General features: G+C 39.0%; 2 protein-coding genes and 1 pseudogene across 3 annotated transcripts; 1 reads left to right on the plus strand and 2 right to left on the minus strand.

Moving 5' to 3' along the window:
* Positions 1-667: 667 nt before the first annotated feature.
* LOC104719496 (aldo-keto reductase family 4 member C10-like) lies at positions 668-2,860 on the plus strand. Of its 2 annotated transcripts, none has more exons than XM_010437427.3 (5): positions 668-935; positions 1,181-1,312; positions 1,390-1,442; positions 2,359-2,404; positions 2,507-2,860. In XM_010437427.3, the coding sequence occupies exons 1-5, from the start codon at positions 933-935 to the stop codon at positions 2,567-2,569; spliced, it is 297 nt and encodes a 98-aa protein (XP_010435729.1). In that variant the 5' UTR covers positions 668-932; the 3' UTR covers positions 2,570-2,860. The 2 variants fall into 2 exon arrangements, with proteins under 2 accessions (XP_010435729.1, XP_010435728.1); XM_010437426.3 differs by having other exon boundaries at positions 683-983.
* Positions 2,861-8,066: 5,206 nt separating this feature from the next.
* Positions 8,067-9,673, minus strand: LOC147937210 (uncharacterized). The gene is made up of 4 exons (XM_087468710.1): positions 9,279-9,673; positions 8,960-9,108; positions 8,676-8,752; positions 8,067-8,585 (listed from the first exon to the last, which is right to left on the minus strand). The coding sequence occupies exons 1-4, from the start codon at positions 9,671-9,673 to the stop codon at positions 8,067-8,069; spliced, it is 1,140 nt and encodes a 379-aa protein (XP_087324836.1).
* A 7,499-nt stretch (positions 9,674-17,172) lies between these two features.
* On the minus strand, positions 17,173-18,593 carry LOC147937211 (uncharacterized; annotated as a pseudogene).
* Between the last annotated feature and the right edge of the window lie 1,149 nt (positions 18,594-19,742).

Below are 19,742 nucleotides of genomic sequence, written 5' to 3' on the forward strand. Positions count from 1 at the left end.
CCATCTATTTGGTGATGAGTGTAATGTTGTAGCAAAATTAGTCTTTTCTCAGCTAGACGTCAATAACACACATTACACGATGGCCTTCAAAATGTTGTATATATGCATTAACCTCTACGATTCAGTGACTAGAGTCACTAGACCAAACCAAATAACAAGTGTTTATCGATCAATATACAAATCCAATCAAGTGTCTCGGACATATTACACAAGGTTTACAGTTCACGCACAATACATTGGTTACACTCAAAGTCGATATATGTGATCCCTACTTCTTTATAAAGTCTTAGGGAATTTTTTTTTTTTTTTTATCTTCTACTCTACATACATGATATAGTACTAGCACCATCTCGATCAAAATATTACGTAAAAAAGATCATCTTCAGCATTAGCTCTAAGCTAACATGATAGACCTCGAAAAAGTACACTCTTCATTGGCATGTGTAGTTCTTTCTCAGCAGTGTTTAACTATGCTGCAAACATTTTGCATCATGCATGCAACCCCTTGTCTCATGCTAGCTAGTTGTATCAAAGACAAAGTTTTTTACGAATCATTCGACAACCATCTTACCTATAAAACATTTCTAATAGAAGGAATATGTTAAGAGCACTCTAGTAATTCAATTTTTCATCTCCTTACATTTTGTTTTCCTTATATAGTTAAACTGGTCTCTGCGAAGTTAAAATAAGACACTGAGAGATCCTCTAGTGTCATAATTCTATTGCTGGTGTTTGGTTTTTTTTTGTTTTGTTTTTTTTTTTGTTTTTCTGCATTTGGTTCTCTATCTGTTTACAAACGAGAGAAGAGATAGGGAGAAAAATCGATTTTTCATAAGTTGATTCACAACCCATCGATTTCCAGTTAAAAATGATCTCTTAAAATTCTGGGTATTAATCTATTGATTTCGGAGGAGAAGACGACGAAGAGAACAATGGTAAGAGGGATCGTGGGGCATATGAGCAAGGAGAGAAGGAGGGATAAGGTTAGAGAAGGATCGAGAGATTAAGAGATCGACCGTGAGAGGAGTAGCAATAGGAGTGATAGGGAAAAAACCCGAGACCGAGAGAGAAGAGATAGGGAGAAGGATAGAGACTCTTTTGCTTGCGTTTAGTTTAGTTTAGTTTAGTTTTTTTTTTTTTTGTTTTTAGCTCAGTCTCAGACTCTCAGTGTTGATTTCAGGTGATACATCTCTCGTATCTCAGATCATGGCGGACGAAATCAGATACTGGAGCGAAGATTCCATCAGTCGGTCTCGGAACGTGGCAGGCCGATCCTGGTCTCATCGGAAACGCTGTCGAAGCTGCTGTAAAGGTTCGTCTTGTGATTTTCTAATTTGTGATTAATGATTGTATTAGCTAAATCACTAAAGAGTCTTCTTCTTGATGCAGATCGGTTATCGCCAAATTGATTGTGCTTTAATCTCTATGGCAACGAAAAAGAGGTAATCCAAACAAACTCATCTTATATATTATTTAGATTATGGTTCTGTTTCTTGTATAAGTTTTGAAAGTCATAGGTGATGTGAGATGTATAGGTTTATGAAAAAGTTTTTGTCTTTTGTTCGATTTGATACTTTGTGTGAGGAAAGCTTTGAATTTTTTGTTCTTATGGGACTTGGAGCAAAATAAAAGTTGTGTAGTTTCTTATGCGTTGTGTATCTCAATGGGTTTGCTTAACACTGCTCATCTTTAGTTTGCCTCATTTGGGAATTCCCGGTTCCTGCTGTAGATTGGGTTAGTCCAGAAGAAATTGTTTGATGATGGAGTTGTTAAGGGTGAGGAATTGTTGTTTTGAGAGTCCACTTGATTTTACTAGATTTCTAATTATCACAAAAAACTGAACTGTTGGTTTTGTATTGTTGATTACTCTTTGCTTTGTAATCCTATTTGGTTGTACAAGCTCTTACTAGATCAGCTCAAGGTTGTAGAAGACATGTATTAGACTTATATGATATGATAATGCTAATGATAATTTTAAGAGGGAAGGATGATGGGCTCTTAAGATAGACATGTACATGTGTTTTCACCATTCTCAGCTAGGTTCTTTTCGATTGGTTTGTGAGAATTGCTATAGAATCGGAATCAAATTGTGTAATGTTTCTGGGAATCGCTTTGACATAGCTAATCAATGAAACAAGGGTAAGCTTAGATTCCTTGAGATTTTTGGATTTGCTAAGAAAACAGGGGAGAACAGAACACCACTTTATCTGAACTGGTCTTTGATTTCTATGAATATGTTATCAAAGTGGGGCTCTTGTTTCTTTAGTGGACCTGTCTTTTAGTCTGTGTTACATCCATTTGGGTGGAAAAGGAGAAATTAGCATCATATATGCTCATGTCTGGAGTTGCTGCTTCTAGGCTTGGCTTGTGGATGTTCGATCTTGCGGTAATCCAACAAATGCAGGTACGAATTCAAAACTGAGAAATGGTTTTGCTCTGTTTAACTATTGCTTCAAAATCTTTGGTCTTTGATGAGTATGTGATGCTTCTGGGAACATTGGTTTAGGATCTTGTCCCGGAACCAGACCGTTGTGTGGTTGGAGGTGTACAACCCTGGCGAAGGCATTGATGTTGGTGACTTCAAAGGCTTACAAGGCCAAAACGATGCACAAGGATCACCTGATTCACCTACAAGTTGCAGTGTTCCCTCTACTAGTGCCAGCCCTGGCGAAGGCATTGCCGACACTCCCACTACTAGTCCACAGTCAGAGGTAAGCCTGACTGATGAGTTCTTTTTTTCCCTTAAGAGTTAACTATACTACAAGTTGTTGTTTGCATTTTCTGCTTTCTCAGCCGGAATGTTGTTGCTATGGATGTTCTTATTTGATCTTCTTTTAAAGTAATAATTTTTTTTTTACTATATGTATTCTACTATACTTACAGTTTCTAGTTTTATTTTCCTAACATTGCATACATTATATAACCAACATTTATAACATTATAAAATATACTTAAAACACATTTTGTAACAAAAATAATAAGACACTTAGGGATGACTAATGGGGGGAGAAAAAATAAAAACAAGGGTGTAAGGATTTAAACTTAAATTAGTATTATTTTTAAGGAAAAAAGATACTCAGCTACACGAAGTATTGTTCAATACATGGTCACACATCCCAACTTTAAAAATGTATTGCCAACTACACGAAGTATATGTATTGCATGGTCACATATACCAACTATATGATGACATGTGGTCAACATCACAACTTTTTTTTATTCCGGTACACCGTTCATCAGAATCCTGTGTTGACCAGTATTGACCGGTATTGACCGATGTTGATTAATAAAAATATGCAATTTTTTTTTGTTTTTAATATTAGAAACCAAAAAAAAAATTGTTTACATCTTTAATGTATTCATTCTTATAATTAGTAATTTTAATTTTGAATCTAAACTAATAGTTAAATAAAAATTATTAATAATTATTTTAAATTCATATATATATATATATATATGTATTAATATTTTCTACAGTCAAATATATTTTTTTGCAAACTCAATTTTTTGGATCTTCTATATATTAAAAATAAATATTGTGTGTTTTTGTTGTTTACAATCAAATAGATTTCTTTTATTAAATAACAAACAAATTGTATTTAAATAAATCAAATAGTAAGTTGATATTTTTAATTGCAATAGAAAAAGAAACTAACTATTATAAGACTGGATGGATTAACAGATATATAATATATTTTTATATTGCAAAAATTAATAAAACTGAAATGAAAAATCATTAATAATTTTTCCAGATATTAATTTTTTTATTTTACCATGAGTATATAACATTTTTCAATAATTCTAATAATTTTGATATGTATTGGGTTTGGTTCTAAGTATTTTTGTGGTTGAGAATATTAAATAATATTTATTTTATATTTAGATAAATTAAGTAAGAAGTTGATGTTTTTAAATTAATAAAGTTAAAATAAATAGTTTTCTTATTCGATTTATTATAACAAGATTATCTGGTTTGAATTTAAGTTTTAATATCTTATGAATGATTTTTATTTCAATTTTAGTTAAGTTTTGAAATTGAAAAAGATAACTATTACAAGACTAAATTAATGGAATTATATAGAATATATATTTATTTTGGATCCATATATGTTTAACATTATAAAACACTATAAATGATTCCTAAATAATTCAACTAAATCTTTTTTTTGTTTCTAAGATTAAAAACAAAAAAAATTGCATATTTTTATTGGTCAACATCGGTCAACGCCGGTCAATACTGGTCAACATCGGATTTTGATGAACGGTGTACTAGAATAAAATGGTTGTGATGTTGAGCACATGTCATCATATAGTTGATATATGTGACCATGCAATACATATATTTCATGTAATTGGCAATACATTTTTAAAGTTGGGATGTGTGGGCATGTATTGAACAATACTTCATATAGCTGAGTATCTTTTTTCCTATTTTTAATATTATGAAAAGTTAGAGATACTCAAATGAGGATGACTAATGGCCATGCTCTAAGTATTTCACAAAACAAGTACAATATATTTTTTCTTCCTATGAACTGTGAACATTATATTTCTGAATTACAACCAGTATATACTGTTACATCAACCTCTATATTATTGATTCTCATAAACGAATGTAAACACAAATTAAGAACATTAAAAAACAAAAAAAGTAACTCGAATTTGATTCTTAGTTATATAATATGAGTATGACGATTCACATGTTCCAGAAATTAGTTTATATAGGATCGTGTTTAAAAGATAAGAGAACGCTTCACTTTCTTCGATTACGGCTACCGGAAAAAAACAGGGCCTAAGCAAAATATATCAGCCAATGGGACATTCAACGCCGCACTATTCATGGATCTTGGAGCTCTAAACTCTGTAGAATTCATCTTCTGCAAACTCTTTTTTTTTTTCTTCTTTTAGCTGAATCTGCTACAAGCACTAAGAGACTTTTGTCTTCTCCGAATTCCTAAAATGATGTAAAGTGCTTCTTGTATGCTAGAGGTTAAGCATATGATTTAAAATGTAACTTTGTAAAATATTTGAAATAATTACAGGATATTTCTTTAAATACAAGCAGCTATTAAAATCACCTTGTGAGTGTGAAATGAGGCCGTTTCTAGGAGAATATATGAGGTTATACTCTCTAAGTTCACTCATGATTAACCAGGCATGTTCAAGGCCACAATGAACACAATAGAGAACCTCGTTCTACGAGAAAACAAAGCTGTGTTATGCCTGCTGTCTAAGTTAACATACAAATCCGGATGGTTCAAGACATCATGTTCACCATCTGGCCGAGTAAACTCGACATGGATAACAATGAGTCGGTTCAAGGTTGTAAAACGCCACCAACTCAGATACAGTTAGTTTCGCCTATACTCTCGAAGGTCTGTCTAGTCTAGCTAGTAGTGTCAGTCTATAGGGTTAGTTATGTCGTCATATGTTTCGACTTATTTCTATTCATGTGGGGGATTGTTGGAACTGAATTTTTCAGAAATAAGTTTCAGAAAAATTGCAGGTTTTGGACAGTGACTTTCCGGCCAAATTCCGGCCAAATGGCTGATCGGAATTGTCGGGTCAATAGTGCAATTGAATGCTGGTAACGAGTACTACAAGATGGTATACTCATACGTCCAAAACGGAGTTGATTTGAATAAAAAATAAGAGTGTGAAGTGAGCTACTTGGGATGGTTTCAGAAATATCCCACATCGGAAATATGATTGATTTTTCACTCATATATATATATATAGTTTTACACTCTTCTAGTTTCAAAAGTGTGTAGAAGGAAGAGGGAAGGTTCCCATGCGCGAGCCGAATTGAGCGGGCCGGGCACGGACGTGGGACGGGCCAAGCACGGACGCGGGCTAGGCTAGGCATTGACGCGGGCCGTAGGCTGTGGGCTTTTGAGTTTTTTGGACAGCTTTAGACCCATTTTTTTTTTGGAAAGACTTGGTGTGAACTCCAAGCAACTTGGACAGCACTCCGAGAATATTCAGTGAATATTTTCTTGAGACCTCTCTCCTTCCACTATATATAGAGGCACAACCTCTCATTATTTCTAACACTCAAAAACACAAAGACTCCTTCCTTTGAAGATCTCTCTCCCTCTCCCTTGCTTAGTCCAAGTAAGTTCTTAGTTTAGTAGTTTCGAGAGTATAACGTAGATTTGTTCGCTTGAGTTCTATTACTGGTGTGGTACTCTAATAGTTCGTGATCGGTTGTATCCTGGGATTCATAAATCGTGATTGTCCGAAAGCACTTACGGCCTATTTATTGAATTAAGGAAAGAGATATCATATCTTGCCTGCGTGATTTATTTTCTGCCTTATATTATACTGTTGTAATTCATTTATGATTTCATTATTTTAAATATAATTCGCATATTTTCTCAATTCGATTTTTGCGCTCCTAACAAATCTGATCGGAGAGGGATTCTCTCCTCGGAATGGTGAAGATTGTGACATGATATTGAGGTTACTCTGCTTTTAAAACTCATTGTGAAGATTATTAAAAGAAAAAAGAAAATAAATGTTTTTGAGGAATGGTTGATATATATATATATATATATATATATATACGACTACATGAAGAATGTTTACACAACAATTCACCAACCATTATTGACTATATGCAAAAAGTAATTTTTTGTTTTTATTAGCTTTTTTTTTACATTCTTTTGGAACTTTTTTTTTCGTAGTTTATTTTGTCACAAATTTTCCTGCTGTTAGATAAAACGAACACAAATTATCTCTTAGTTATACGTATAATATATCTCATTTACAATTTTGCTATTACATGAGTTTACGTAATAATAATACATGAGACACTAAAAGCTTTGCAAGCCTATACGTAGATAGATGGATTTGGGTAAGTACATAGAGTTACTGACTTAGATATGTTTGTAAATTCGATTTCTGCCACGACCAACACTAATGTGTGTGGGGGTGTTTAGTTAATTTATAGATTTTTGTCAGATTATTTACTCTAGTGCGCTTACTAAACAATCTTGATAAAAATAAATATTTTTTTTAAAGATTAATCGGTGATTTGGCTAACGGAACCGGCTAAGTCGGGATGAAATTTTTTTTAAAAAAAGACTCGGTAAAACCAAAAAGAAAAAGATGTGTAAAACGAAAACGTAGAAAAAGGTAAAATCTGCTTGTAATCTAAAGTTTTTTTTTTTTTTTTGCTTTATTGGGTGTAGGAAAGACTTTGACTTCATCGCTGATATTTGGTAGACTTTGAAGTTTGAAGCATTGATTTTTGCTGGACTTTGAAAAGTTGAAGGGAAGGGAGAAGACCCCAACATCTAAGTTTTGTTGAAAACAGAAACTATTCACCTAATTAATTTACAAATTAAAACAGCTCACTAAAACAAATTAAATAGAAAGAATGATTATTGTAACAAAAAAGATTAGAACAAAGTTCTCTCTCGGGTACGACTAGCGTATAAGCTTTTTTCTGTGCATGTTCGTGCTTCTCAACTTACCTGTTTTTTCAACCTTTTTTTTTGTTGTAAAAATGTGAATTTTCATTTTAGAAAATCGGATTGTAATGTTTACAATAACTTGATACTTGAGATAACTCTTGCCCAAAAAAAAAAAAAAGATATCTATATTAGAAAATCACTTTTAAAGTCACCTAAATGGTTCTGAGCCACACTAGCAATAAGCTTCGAAAGTTCTTTCGATGGGCCTTTGCGAGGATGGCATCCCGTACTTGCCGGTCAAGAGCTTTGAGTAGGATATGTGTTAGAGTCATGATGTTGTTGTGATACCTGTTGTTTCTTTCAATCCAAATGGAGTAGATGAGAGCCTGTAGTACAAGTCGATGGAGGGTTTTCGGGATGTGGCATCGTAAATTTCCAACCAGGTCGAGAAAGCAGTCCAAGTGTGAAAACGAAAGGAGAGTAGTCACAATGTAGGAAAAGATGGTTACGTGTTTCTGGCTCGAGACCGCAGATACAACAAGTAGTCACAATATCCAAACCCCAGTTTGCTAACCTTACTTTAGTTGGGAGCCTATTAAGATGAGTGATCCACAACATGAAGGCGTGTAGCGGTATATACCCCTTGTACTAGACATGATTTGTCCAGGCGAGAGGTTCCTGTTTTTGTCTAAGTACTTCCCATGTTTTACTTGATTTGAAGTTTCCAGATTCTTCGTCTTCCGTCTTCCAGAGATACAAGTCAGCTTCTGTCGAAGTAGTTGGGAGGGGGATTGTTGTTAGGTGAATTTGCAGGAGTTCTGCTTGAGGTGAACGTGCTGAGCGGATTGACCATCCTGTGGAGGAGCATGCTTGAGCTACTGTCGAAGATAGTGTGATACCTGTTTGTGCAGGTCCAATATCTCCCAGCAGTTTGATTAGTGGTCCAAATGGAGTCCACAAGTCGAACCAGAAGCTGGCACGCTGACCATTTCCAACTTTGCATCTCAGGAACTGTATCGCATAAGTACGACGTTGAAGTAAGGTCTTCCAAGTCGAGGAGTTTTGCTGCTTTATTTCAAGCTGCCAGAAGCATCCGTCCTTAATTTTGTTATTCCTCAGCCAATCTGCCCAAAGTGAGTCCCTAGCAGTGAGAAGTCTCCATATCAGCTTCAATCAAAGTGTTTTGTTCCATTGAGTAAAGCACCGAAACCCGAGCCCTCCTTCCTCTTTCGGTAGACAGAGACTATTCCAAGATACCTTTGCTTGCGGTCTTTTTGTGACATCACCACCCCAAAGAAATCTTGAGCAGAGGCTTTCAATACTCTTGATACAACCTTAAGGTAGGATAAAAGCAGAGGCCCAGAAGTTGTAAATCCCATAGATAAATAAAGAGATCAATTCTTTTCTTCCAGCATAGGAGAGTGCACGAACTGACCAGGAGGAGACTTTTGCTGATATATTGTCTAGCAGAGGTCTATACTCTGAAATCCGAAGTTTCCTATGCATGAGCGGTAAGCCAAGGTACCGTATTGGAAGTTAACCTAGATTGAAGCCAAGTGAAGTCCACCAGGAGGTTTCATTCAGGTTCACTCCAGCTAGGAAAAGATTGGTTTTGTCCTTATTCATGGTTAGGCCAGAGATAAGAGCAAAATCTTGCAGAACTTTTGTGATATTCTCCAAAGACCTGCTGCTACCATCAAAAAGACCATTATGTCATCGGTGAAAGCTAGATGAGATACATGGGGCGTGACTCCCGATGGATGATGGCCGATAAGATTGTTGTTGTAACTGTTGTTGAGCATGATAGTGAAAACTTCCATTGCTATTGTGAAGAGGTATGGAGATATCAAATCTCCTTACCTTAGTCCTTTAGCACTTTTGAAATATCCGCAAGACTCACCATTTACCGATACAGAGAATGAGCGTGTTGTGATACATTCATTGATCATGGCTACAAAACATGGAGGAAAACCCATATCCTTGAGGACGTTGATGATGAATTCCCAGCTAACTGATACGAACGCCTTCCTCAAGTCTACTTTTAGCATACCTCTTGCAGATATGTTCTTGTGGTTGTAGCCTTGAACCAGTTCAGTGGCTAGAAGCACATTTTCGACCAGAAACCGACCCATGATGAAAGCTGACTGTGAGTTAGCAATTAGATCCGGTAGAATTGTCTTTAGCCTATTGGCTAGCAACTTGGAAACCACTTTGTAAATCGAGTTACAGCAAGCAATGGGTCGGAATTGAGACATTGAATCTGCATTTGGCGTTTTCGGGATGAGAGATAGCACTGTGGAGTTCCACTGCTTTAACAGACGACCAGTGGTGAAAATTCTTGAACTGCAGCAATCATGTCAGGACCAACAATATCCCAATGGAAGGTGAAAAACTCAGCACAATATCCGTCAGGCCCTGGAGCTTTATTTCTCGGAAGAGCCAAAACGCTTCTTTTATTTCAACGGGAGTGATAGGGCTAGAGAGGATTTGAAGCGTGGATCCAGAGCAGCGTTGGGGAATCATGTCCGCGAGTTCTGCCACAGATGGAGGATTTACATTTTTTTGATCGTTGAGAACTTTTGAAAGTACTCCACTGCCAGTTGCTGGATCCCTTGCTTTGTTTCCACAAGCTGACAAGTATCATCGAGGAGAAAAAGGATTTGGTTTTGCGCCTGTCGAGAGAGAACTGCCCTATGGAAGAATTTAGAATTTAGAGCTAACCAACATATTCTTGATTTTTGCCTTAGAAAAGATTCTTCAGCTCTTGCCAAGATACACCACTTGTGATGGGCTTCTTTCTCCAAGATTATCTCTTGGTTTGATGGTGAAGACAATAGATATTGTTGATAGGTTAGCAGGTCCTCATAGGCTTTAGAGACTCTTTTTTCTAACTCGGATTAGTTGTCTCGACTGAAAGCTTTGATGACACTCTTTAGCTGTTTCAATTTCTTGGACACTTTTAACATCTTAGGGCAGTCAAAAGATAAGGCATTCCATCAGAGACTGATCAGGGAGCTAATTCCGGGTTTTTGTTGAGAAGGGAGAGGAACTTAAAAGGTCTCTTGCCCTTGGCCTTAAATTGATCCATAAAGATGCAACAAGTACTGTGATCAGAATAACCGGGTTCACCACATACACCAAGCGAGTTGGGAAAAGCGTGTAGCCATCCGTCATTCACTAAGATTCTATCAAGCTTCTTCGCGATTACATTTACGGAGTGCTTGTTTGTCCACATAAATGTGTTACCACATAATGGGAGATCAGCTAAATGAGCTAGAGTAAGGCATTGACTGATATCCCTCATACCTCTAGAAGAGTTTGAGCTTGGAGATGAGTGCTAATGGGGGAAAAGGATCTGATTAGAATCCCCGAGGACTGTCCAGGGTTTGGCTGCAACCAAAGGCGATGAAGAAAGCTCCTACAGTTCTACCCATAACAACCTTCTTTCCTCACTGCTGGTTGAAGAGGCATAGACCATTGATACTACTACTTCCATTTGCTCAAAAGGTAACTTGACCAGGCAGGATATCATTTGGAGTGACTTAGAGAGGACTGTGACCTGTACAGCTGGGTGCCACACGTTGCCTGCTCCAGATACCATTTACTATAGCGTGGACCGCTCCTCGATGGGGTGGTTCTTCATAGAACTGACCTAGGATGAAACTATCCCATGCTTTCTTATTTTTCTCTTTTACCGAATTGGGAATAGTTACACACACCTCCCCTGAATGAAGTACAAAGGGAGAACCTTTTTTCTGTAGTTGGATAGAGTGATCTTTTACCTGTGCTTTCCAAGGAGAATCCTCTGTCAGAAACACAGCCGGAGGTAGTGTTGCGTTCACCAAGGACGACTCCTGGGGCTTTTGGATGCCAACGGAATTGGGACCCTTTGTTGCCGGTACGGTTGTGTTGATAACAGTCATAGAAGCGATTTCCCCTGAATTTGTAGATCTAGGGTTTTCGATTGATGCATCTGTAGCCGCCATGGTGGCTGAATTGCAGGAGATCGGTGATGACTTGTTGGCTGAAAACGCAGGCGTGGCAGGCAACTCTTTCAAGAACGGTGAAGTGGATACAGTCCTGTTGGGATCGGAGACTCCGCCGAAAGGCTCTACGAGGCAGAGGAAGCAGAGGTTGCGGATCCAGTGGGGATACCGCTTGGGGGTTTTTTCTTGGTTTTGGATTTGCCCATGAGGGGCGGTGGGGACCGACGCCGAGATCGGCGACGGTGAAGGGAGAATGAAAAGGATCGCATGTTTGAGAGAAAAAGAGAAGAGAGAAAGAGAGGAGCTCCTGTTTTCTCAACCTTACCTTCCTTTTTATAGCTTCTTTTATAGTGAATCTCTATAACTTATGTGGTTTATCTCGCAGATTACGCAACTCAAATTTTATTTAGACTACATACCAGTATACGTCTAGTTTATAGTTTAGATCAAATATGACTATAAGAAACAAACATATACAACAATATGTAATTTTTTTTATACGTATTATACTAACTATATTTTTGTTTACTATGAAATTATCTGTTGATATGGTTTACCAAATCCATGAAATTGATTTTCTTAGGCATAAAATTCTAAAGTTGTATTGTTGGTGCGGGATATAGTACCCCCGACATACCTGTCTAAACCAAAAGCAAACCAGTTGCTTATCTAACCCGGGAATTCGACCAAGGCGGCGAATTAAGCCTTCAAATGAAAGCCAAACAAAATCGACAGGCCCAACAAGAGCAACTAGCCAAGTTTCTGATCGACTCAAGACCGACCTGGCGAAGAAGAAGAAAATTTTCTGATTTCAATTCAAACTATTAGGAAAGTAGACATGTTTTCTAATATAAGACAGCATATAAATAGAGGGGTATCCCCCTCTTGGTAATCCATCCATCCCCCTCTTTGTAATCCATCTAACAATTAATACAATAAACCTAATTTCTCCTTGTTCTTGAGCAAAACTTTGGCTTGTATTCCAAGAGATTTCAATTCTTTTTTACTTCATAACTTTGATCCAATTTTAATAGAAGAGGTCTTTATTGAATTTGTTTCCCCTAACATAGTGAAAAACCTAGTTTCTATAATTGACGCTGTCTATGGGGACGCAAATTTCTCAGCTACTTCTCTCTTGAAAACACGCTTCAAAACTTCTCTCGCAACTCGAACGATGACTCCAACCTCCAACGACAGAATCACCGGTGAAACCCTTCCACAACAAGACGTTTCCACCATTGGGAGCCTTGATAACCATAATCCGCAAGATAGCTTCTCGTATCCAAGCGCCACCTCAACCGAATCACCGCCGCTCGTCTATGTTCTTCGTAATCAGAATACGTCGGCTAACCCAACCGATGACCAATCTCCTCCTAGAACCAGGACAGGTACGGTCAAAGCGCCCAGTTAGGAGATAGAACATACAGATGGACGATAACCTGGTGACCAGTCTAGCGTCATGCGACCTCTTGTTGCACAAATCGCACAACCCCCTCAGGCTGTCTCCCTGAATAATTTCCAAATCATGTCCAGGACAATGACAAAGGAGATTTACCAGATGATCTCCGATACAAACCAGAGAATGGATGCAGTCGAGTGTCACACACCACCTCCCCCACAGCAGGATATTGCACCACATCAACTGTTCAGGACGAACGACACGATCCAACGCTATCTGTTCCCCGATCCCCCGCTCTTGGTTGATCGAGCTAGTTACAGACCATCCTGTCGATCTTGGCTTCCGGAATACAGCCGCACATCAGACAATCTCTGCAAGGCCACACGGCTTCGTGTACCCACCACAAGGTTGAGGAGATCCACTCCTTCATCGTGCTGTTAGTTCGGCCCTCGAGATTGATAGGATGATCAAAGCAATGCAGCAGACCCTGTTCAATCAGTGAATCATGCAAGCAGTAGTCCCACATGTGAATCTGAAACTCCCAACCTACGAAGGAAAGAAAGATCTGGTGCAATTTCTGACATCGTTCATTGCCATGGAAGCCAAAGCTCGTTTCACCGAGGAGCAGAAGGATGTCAAGTATTGCTAGTTGTTTGTTGAGAGTCTGTCAGGAAACACATTAACCTGGTTCTCCAGACTCGAAGCAAATTTCATCGACAGGTTTGCTCAGCTATCAATGGCATTTCTACGACACTATTAAATCTTTATTAAACATGGTTTTTCTAGCACAAAATTGTGGGAGATGACCCAGGAACCCGACGAATCCCTGCATCGATTCCTGACCAGGTTCAAAGAGAATTAATCCAACGTTTCTATCTCAGAGGATGACGCGATTTCTGCCGTTAAGAAATGACTCCTTCCCATATCTCCCTTACAGAAGGACCTGAATATTCAAGAACCAAAGGATTTGGTTGACACACTCTACCGAGCCTCACGGTTCGCACTCGTGGAGGAGGATGTGGATAAGGGAGCTGTGAAGACAGCTCCCACACGAACGATCTCTACGAAGGATAAAAACCGGGAAGACTATCATGAACCCCGCAAACACTACAATATAAGGGATTCTAAGCGGGGAGCAGTTCATGCGATCTCCTAAGCCAACAGACAGGACAAATCATCTTCGAACCCGAAAGATTTAGTCTCCGACTTCCATAAAGTCCCAGACACTCGACTGTCGAATGCAAACACTTGTCGAATAATTACCTGTCCGGTGAGATCGAAGCTGTCTGTCAACCTAAGGTTTTTCTTGGTGGTCGGCGAAATAACCACTACAAGAAAACATGCGATTAGCGACTACAAGTAGCAACTACATTTGTAGTCACCAAAAATAACGACCAAATAGTGACCACTTTGCGACTACGTTGTGACTATAGAAATTTAGTCGCTACTGAGTCACTACGGCACCGACCACAACTGATAGTCGTACCCTAGTCATTAAATTAGCGACTATTGTGCGAATCATTTGACGAGTCATAAGATAGTCATAAGGTGGTCGTAAAATAGCGACTACGGTACTGACCACAGCCGATAGACGTATAGTTTGCGACTGCTCTTTGACTCATACGGAGAGTCATTATATAGTTATCTTGTAGTCGCCAAATAGTCGTTAAAGACAGTTAAACAAAACGTGTTTTTCATGATTGATGTCATATTTATATCATGGAACATAATTGATATCGTAGAACTTGAATATGGGAACATAAATGATATCATAGAACTTGAATATGAGGGGATGGTCAATTCGAAGATTACACTTTTTAATTGTAAGTGGTATGATCCTGTTCTCGGTAGACGTGAATGCATCGAGGAAATACAAACAAATATGAACCATTTATTTTAGGTACGTAAAGACTCCATATAATTTAGATACTTACACATAAATGTAACTATCCATACTAAATAATGATTTTACAAACAGCATCTCAAGCGGATCAAGTTTGCTATATTCCGTATCCATAGATAAAGAAACCAAAGTGGGAGTGGCTTAGTGTTCTAAAAGTAAATCCTAGAAGAAAAATTTCAGGAGAATACGAAAACAACGAACCGGCTCTATTGCAATATTTAAACCCAAATAAATTATATTTGTTAAATAATATTAATTTTTTTTCAGTATTTAAACCCAAATAAATTATATTTATAATCTGTAATTTAAATTAATTTTCACTAAGGATTAATGTTTTCCAAAATAATTTAAATTTGTAATTAATTTTTACCAAAATAATAAATTAATTTGTAATTATAATTTTTACCAAAATAATTTAAATGTTTTAAATGTTATAGTTTACAATTGGGCTAAATTTAGGCCCATATCCACTTCCTAATTAACTAATTTAGACAAACCCTTAACCCCTCTACCTCTCGAAATTCTCTCAATCCCTACTCTCTCGAAACCTCTCTTAAACCCTACTCTCTTGATCCAAACTCGACTTCTAGTCTCTTTGAATCTATCAATCTCTCTATCAATTACCAACAAGATGCCGAATCGAGGAAAAAAGAGGAAGGTTGCTCCTAACGTTGCTCAGAGACCGAGAGGGGAAACACCAAATCGATGGCCTAACACTCTCCCTAGTCAGTATAATTTCACGCCGGTGGTCCAAGATCGTCCTTTTCTGCAGACGCCTAAAGTGCAAGTCGCCAGTTCACAACAACAATCACCAGAAGCCCACATCCGGAACTATCCTTCGCTGCAACAACTTTTTCAGAACTTAATTACACACCCACCTCCACCCGAACTATACCAGACTCCTTCCGAAGAAGTCCACTTCAATCCACGCACTCAGGCCAATCTTCAGGATGTCCCTCCGCCTTCTCCAGTTTGACCCTCTCAACCTCGATCACATCCATCGTCTCATGGGAACAACGTCTAAGAAGAATCTTCTCCGGTGTTGCCGGAACTCCAGGAGGACCTGTTGCATGCTCTAAATGCACTGCTTCTGGTTCTAGACAAGGATAACTTCACCACTGTCCTCTCTCCCACACCCATACCAAACACCCAATGGTATGATCTTTCCTCTTCACATGTTTTGGAATGGTGTTTTGTGATTGTAATTGTATTTTTTGATTGTTAGAAGAGAAATTGGTGAGTCAATGTATTATAATGATTGTGGTGTTGGCTTATACGAATAGCAATGGTTTTTTATGATTGTGGTGTTGGCTTATACGAATATCAATGGTGTTTTATTCTTGTGGTGTTGGCTTATACAAATAGCAATGGTGTTTTATGATTGTGGTGTTGGCTTATACGAATTACATAGCTGTTTTATGATTGTGGTGTTGGCTTATACGAATAGCAATGGTGTTTTATGATTGTGGTGTTGGCTTATACGAATAGAAATGGTGTTTTATTATTGTGGTGTTGGCTTATACGAATTATAAAGCTGTTTTATGATTGTGGTGTTGGCTTATACGAATAGCAATGGTGTTTTTTGTCTTATGCGTATGCGTATTGTAATCAAATAGAAACAGATGCCTCTTCTATTGATCTCATTTCTTTTGGTTTGTCTATTATTTGCTTTTAAGTAACCTACTTACTTGTTTTATTGGTTCAATTGTATGGAGGTTTACACATGACAAAGGATCAAAACTTGTTCGGAAGATTACTAAAATTCTTGTAAACAAATTCGATGATCCCTACTACAGCTGAACATGTGTGCGGTGGGACAAACAAGAGAGATAATTTCTTGAGTTTGCGGTAAGGATTTATGTCACATAGCCTTCATACATAGCTAACCATGTCTTCTTTCCACTCACAATAGCTCTTTTTTTTTCTAGAAAACCCACACCTGGGATCGTTTGATAACCAGGACTGTTCAAGCTTATTTTAAGCAAATTTGTCAAAAGCGGATCAAAGACAAGGTTAGCACTGTGAGGACTAGTCGATTTTAACCAAACTGGATTGAAAACACTCTCTGGATTACGATGGAGGATTATTGGGACACTGAAGAAGCACAACAAAGGAGTAAAACCTACTCTGATGCCTATGTCTAACCATAATGGCGTAGGTCCTCACGTCCACCTCTCAGGGCAAAAAATAACAGCTACCTAACCATCTTTAACTTCTTGTCTAGGAACTTGTTCATTCTTTTCAGCCAACCGATCCTCTTATGAGATTCCCTCACCCCAACAGGTTTCTTTTGAGAGCACACATACTCCTCAAAATCATACTCATCTGAGTTGTCTCCCTGTCCTTGCTCCGCTTACTCTCCCTCAGCTTCAGATTCCTCCTCCGGATTGTACAGCTCCTCCAAAGGTGGTGTGAAGTCTATGTTGTTCCCTAGCCGGACCTTGGCACTCACGACGTTGGGTAGGATCATTTGAGCTGCCCCTGCAGCTGGATGGACAAAATTGAACAAGAACATATCATTGGCCTCTCATAAGCCAAGAATCTCGCCAGCGTGAGGTAGTCGATGTCTAGCCACCTCGGCTCATGTATCACTCCCTTCAAGGGCACATCGCAGGCTACCAAGATTGGTGTTACCAATCCTCCAATGGAGATCTCTCCAGCTCCATCCCTCCTCGCAGTTTTCATTGCCCAAGACTTCAGGTAGAGGAACTGATCGAGCAGCACAAAGACCATACTAGTGTCTGCAGCATCTCCGGCTAGAGGTGTACCATCCCTAGCATTGCCTAAGACTCCACATAAGGCAATATCTAGCAGCTGGAGCTCATGATCATTCACATTCCCAGTCTCCTTTCTAGCAAAAAGAGTGCAGGCGACGGACTTGTGAAAATACCTCAAAACAGGGCTCCTTATTTGTGCAGACTTGGAGCTTGTAGACTTGTAAGGAAGCTTGTCGCCTATTGTCAGCCATAGGGACTTCATCTCCTCCTTGCTCACTTCCATGTTCTCTCCAGTCCCAGCCTTGAAACCATACAGCTTCTCCATCTCCTTGAATGTAAGCCGGTACTCCTTGTTGCGCACGGAGAAGGTGATGAACCCGATCCCCCCATCGGGTAGTAGGGTCGGGTGGTCTTCAAAATAGTGTAACCGCAGTGTGGAGAGGAAGTGAACCGTCTCCTCCTCATAAGCTTCAAGGTTCGCATCATCTTGCCCAGGTGGCACATGTCGAACAGGAACTCGACGTCTCTTGCGATTCCCAACTGCTTCATTGTTTCACGGTGAGGGAAATGGGTTCCTACAAAGCTCATCTTGCCGAGGACCTTGAAAAGCTTGGTTGGAGTCTCCACCTCTTTTAGCTTCAGCCTCCGCGAAGTTTGGCGTGTGCGTTCTCTCTGCTCCTCTTCTTGGTCACGGGTCTCCTCCTCTGAAACTCTATCTTCTTCCTCAGCTTCTCTCTCGGCTACCTTCTCAGCCTTTTCAGAGACTGGTCTCTTCCCTCTTGCAACCGCAACTCTGCTCCTTAACTGCGAGGTTTGGGTTTCCTCTAGTTCTCCTCCACCGGCATCAGAATCGACCTCTATCGGGTCGGTAACGGTTCTCTCGGACGTAGACAGGTCCCTACGTCGAAGAGATCGGCGGACTGCGACAGCTACAAGATCAGGATAGAGAACACGAGTCTCTACACGATCGGTTGCTCGAGCATCCTCTCGGGTGGCGGATCGGGTCGTGCATCGGGTTGGGGATGCGAAACGTCCAGCCGACGGTTGGGAATGTGGAACAATTCCCCTTCCTTGTGAATCGTGAGCTTCGGCGGCATCACCTCCGGTTATAGCAGCAGTGGAGGTTGATCTGCTCCCCTTATTTTGGTAGGTCTTCATCTTTGGTGCCATTGTCGGATTTTTGAACTTTAGAACAGAGACTAAGCCGAGATTAGTATGGTTAGTCCACAAAAACAAAGAAAACTCGATTTCTAGAGAGAGAAGGAGTTTGGAAGACAAATAGTGTAGGGTTTAGATAAAACTTAGGGAGTTATGGAGTTTTGAGGTTAACGCTCCTTAAATAGGGAAGGTTGGCTTCTTGGGCTTCACCGAGAGTGAGCTAGGGTTTTATGGAATTCGGACTCCACTCGCCACTTGATGGGGAACACGACCAGGCGCGTCTGGTACGGATTCGGGTAGAGCCTCGGTTCCCCAAATTCTCTTTCTTTTTATTTCTCTTTTCCCATTTTTTTTTATTTTTTTATTTATTTTTTTTTAGATAAATGAAAATATGCAAAAATAGAAAATAAGATTCAATAAATAAATAAAAATTAAAACAAAATAAAGTATACCTTTGGGACTTCCTCCCAAGTGAGCTTGTTTAAAGTCACTAAACTTGACTCTTCATGCTCTTTAAGCATGGGTATTGGGAGGGAGAGGTTCTGGAATACTCTCCTCTGTAACAAGTTGAATCAATAGATTTTCCAAGTCTTATCCAGGTTCCAAAGCAAATGTAGTATTGACCTCTTCAAGATGCTTGACTTTTCTCTGCTTTGTTTTAGTGGAAACGGTTTGACCATCAATGGTTGGCCTTTTAATTCCTTTCTTGACATCAAACTCCATCTTGAAATGCTCCCCATGCTCAATTCTGATCTTGCCTTGTTTAACCTCAATCACTGCTCCTATTGTTGCCAATAATGGTCTTCCTAGGATCAGTGGATCATCTGGTTCCTTATCCATATCAAGGATCATGAAATCAGTAGGAACTTCCACTCTTCCAATCCTGAGAGGCAAAATATTCGGGATCCCAATCGGATGTCTTCTTGTTCTATCAGCTAGAACCAAATACAAACTACTTGGTTTAAAACTGCTGAAACCCATCTTGTTGGCAACTGATAGTGGCATGATGCTGACTGAAGCTCCCATATCGCATAAGCAATTTTTGAAAATCCGAAGTCCTATCGAGCATGGTAAAGTAAAAGAGCCAGGATCCTCCAATTTCTCCTCGATTCGCAGTTCCGGATCAAAACACACCCCACTCCTCAGAATTTCATTACCAAT

The sequence above is a fragment of the Camelina sativa genome, chromosome 10, assembly GCF_030686135.1.
Source record: "Camelina sativa cultivar CO46 ecotype springtype chromosome 10, ASM3068613v1".
In the NCBI taxonomy this organism is placed as follows: Eukaryota; Viridiplantae; Streptophyta; class Magnoliopsida; order Brassicales; family Brassicaceae; genus Camelina; species Camelina sativa.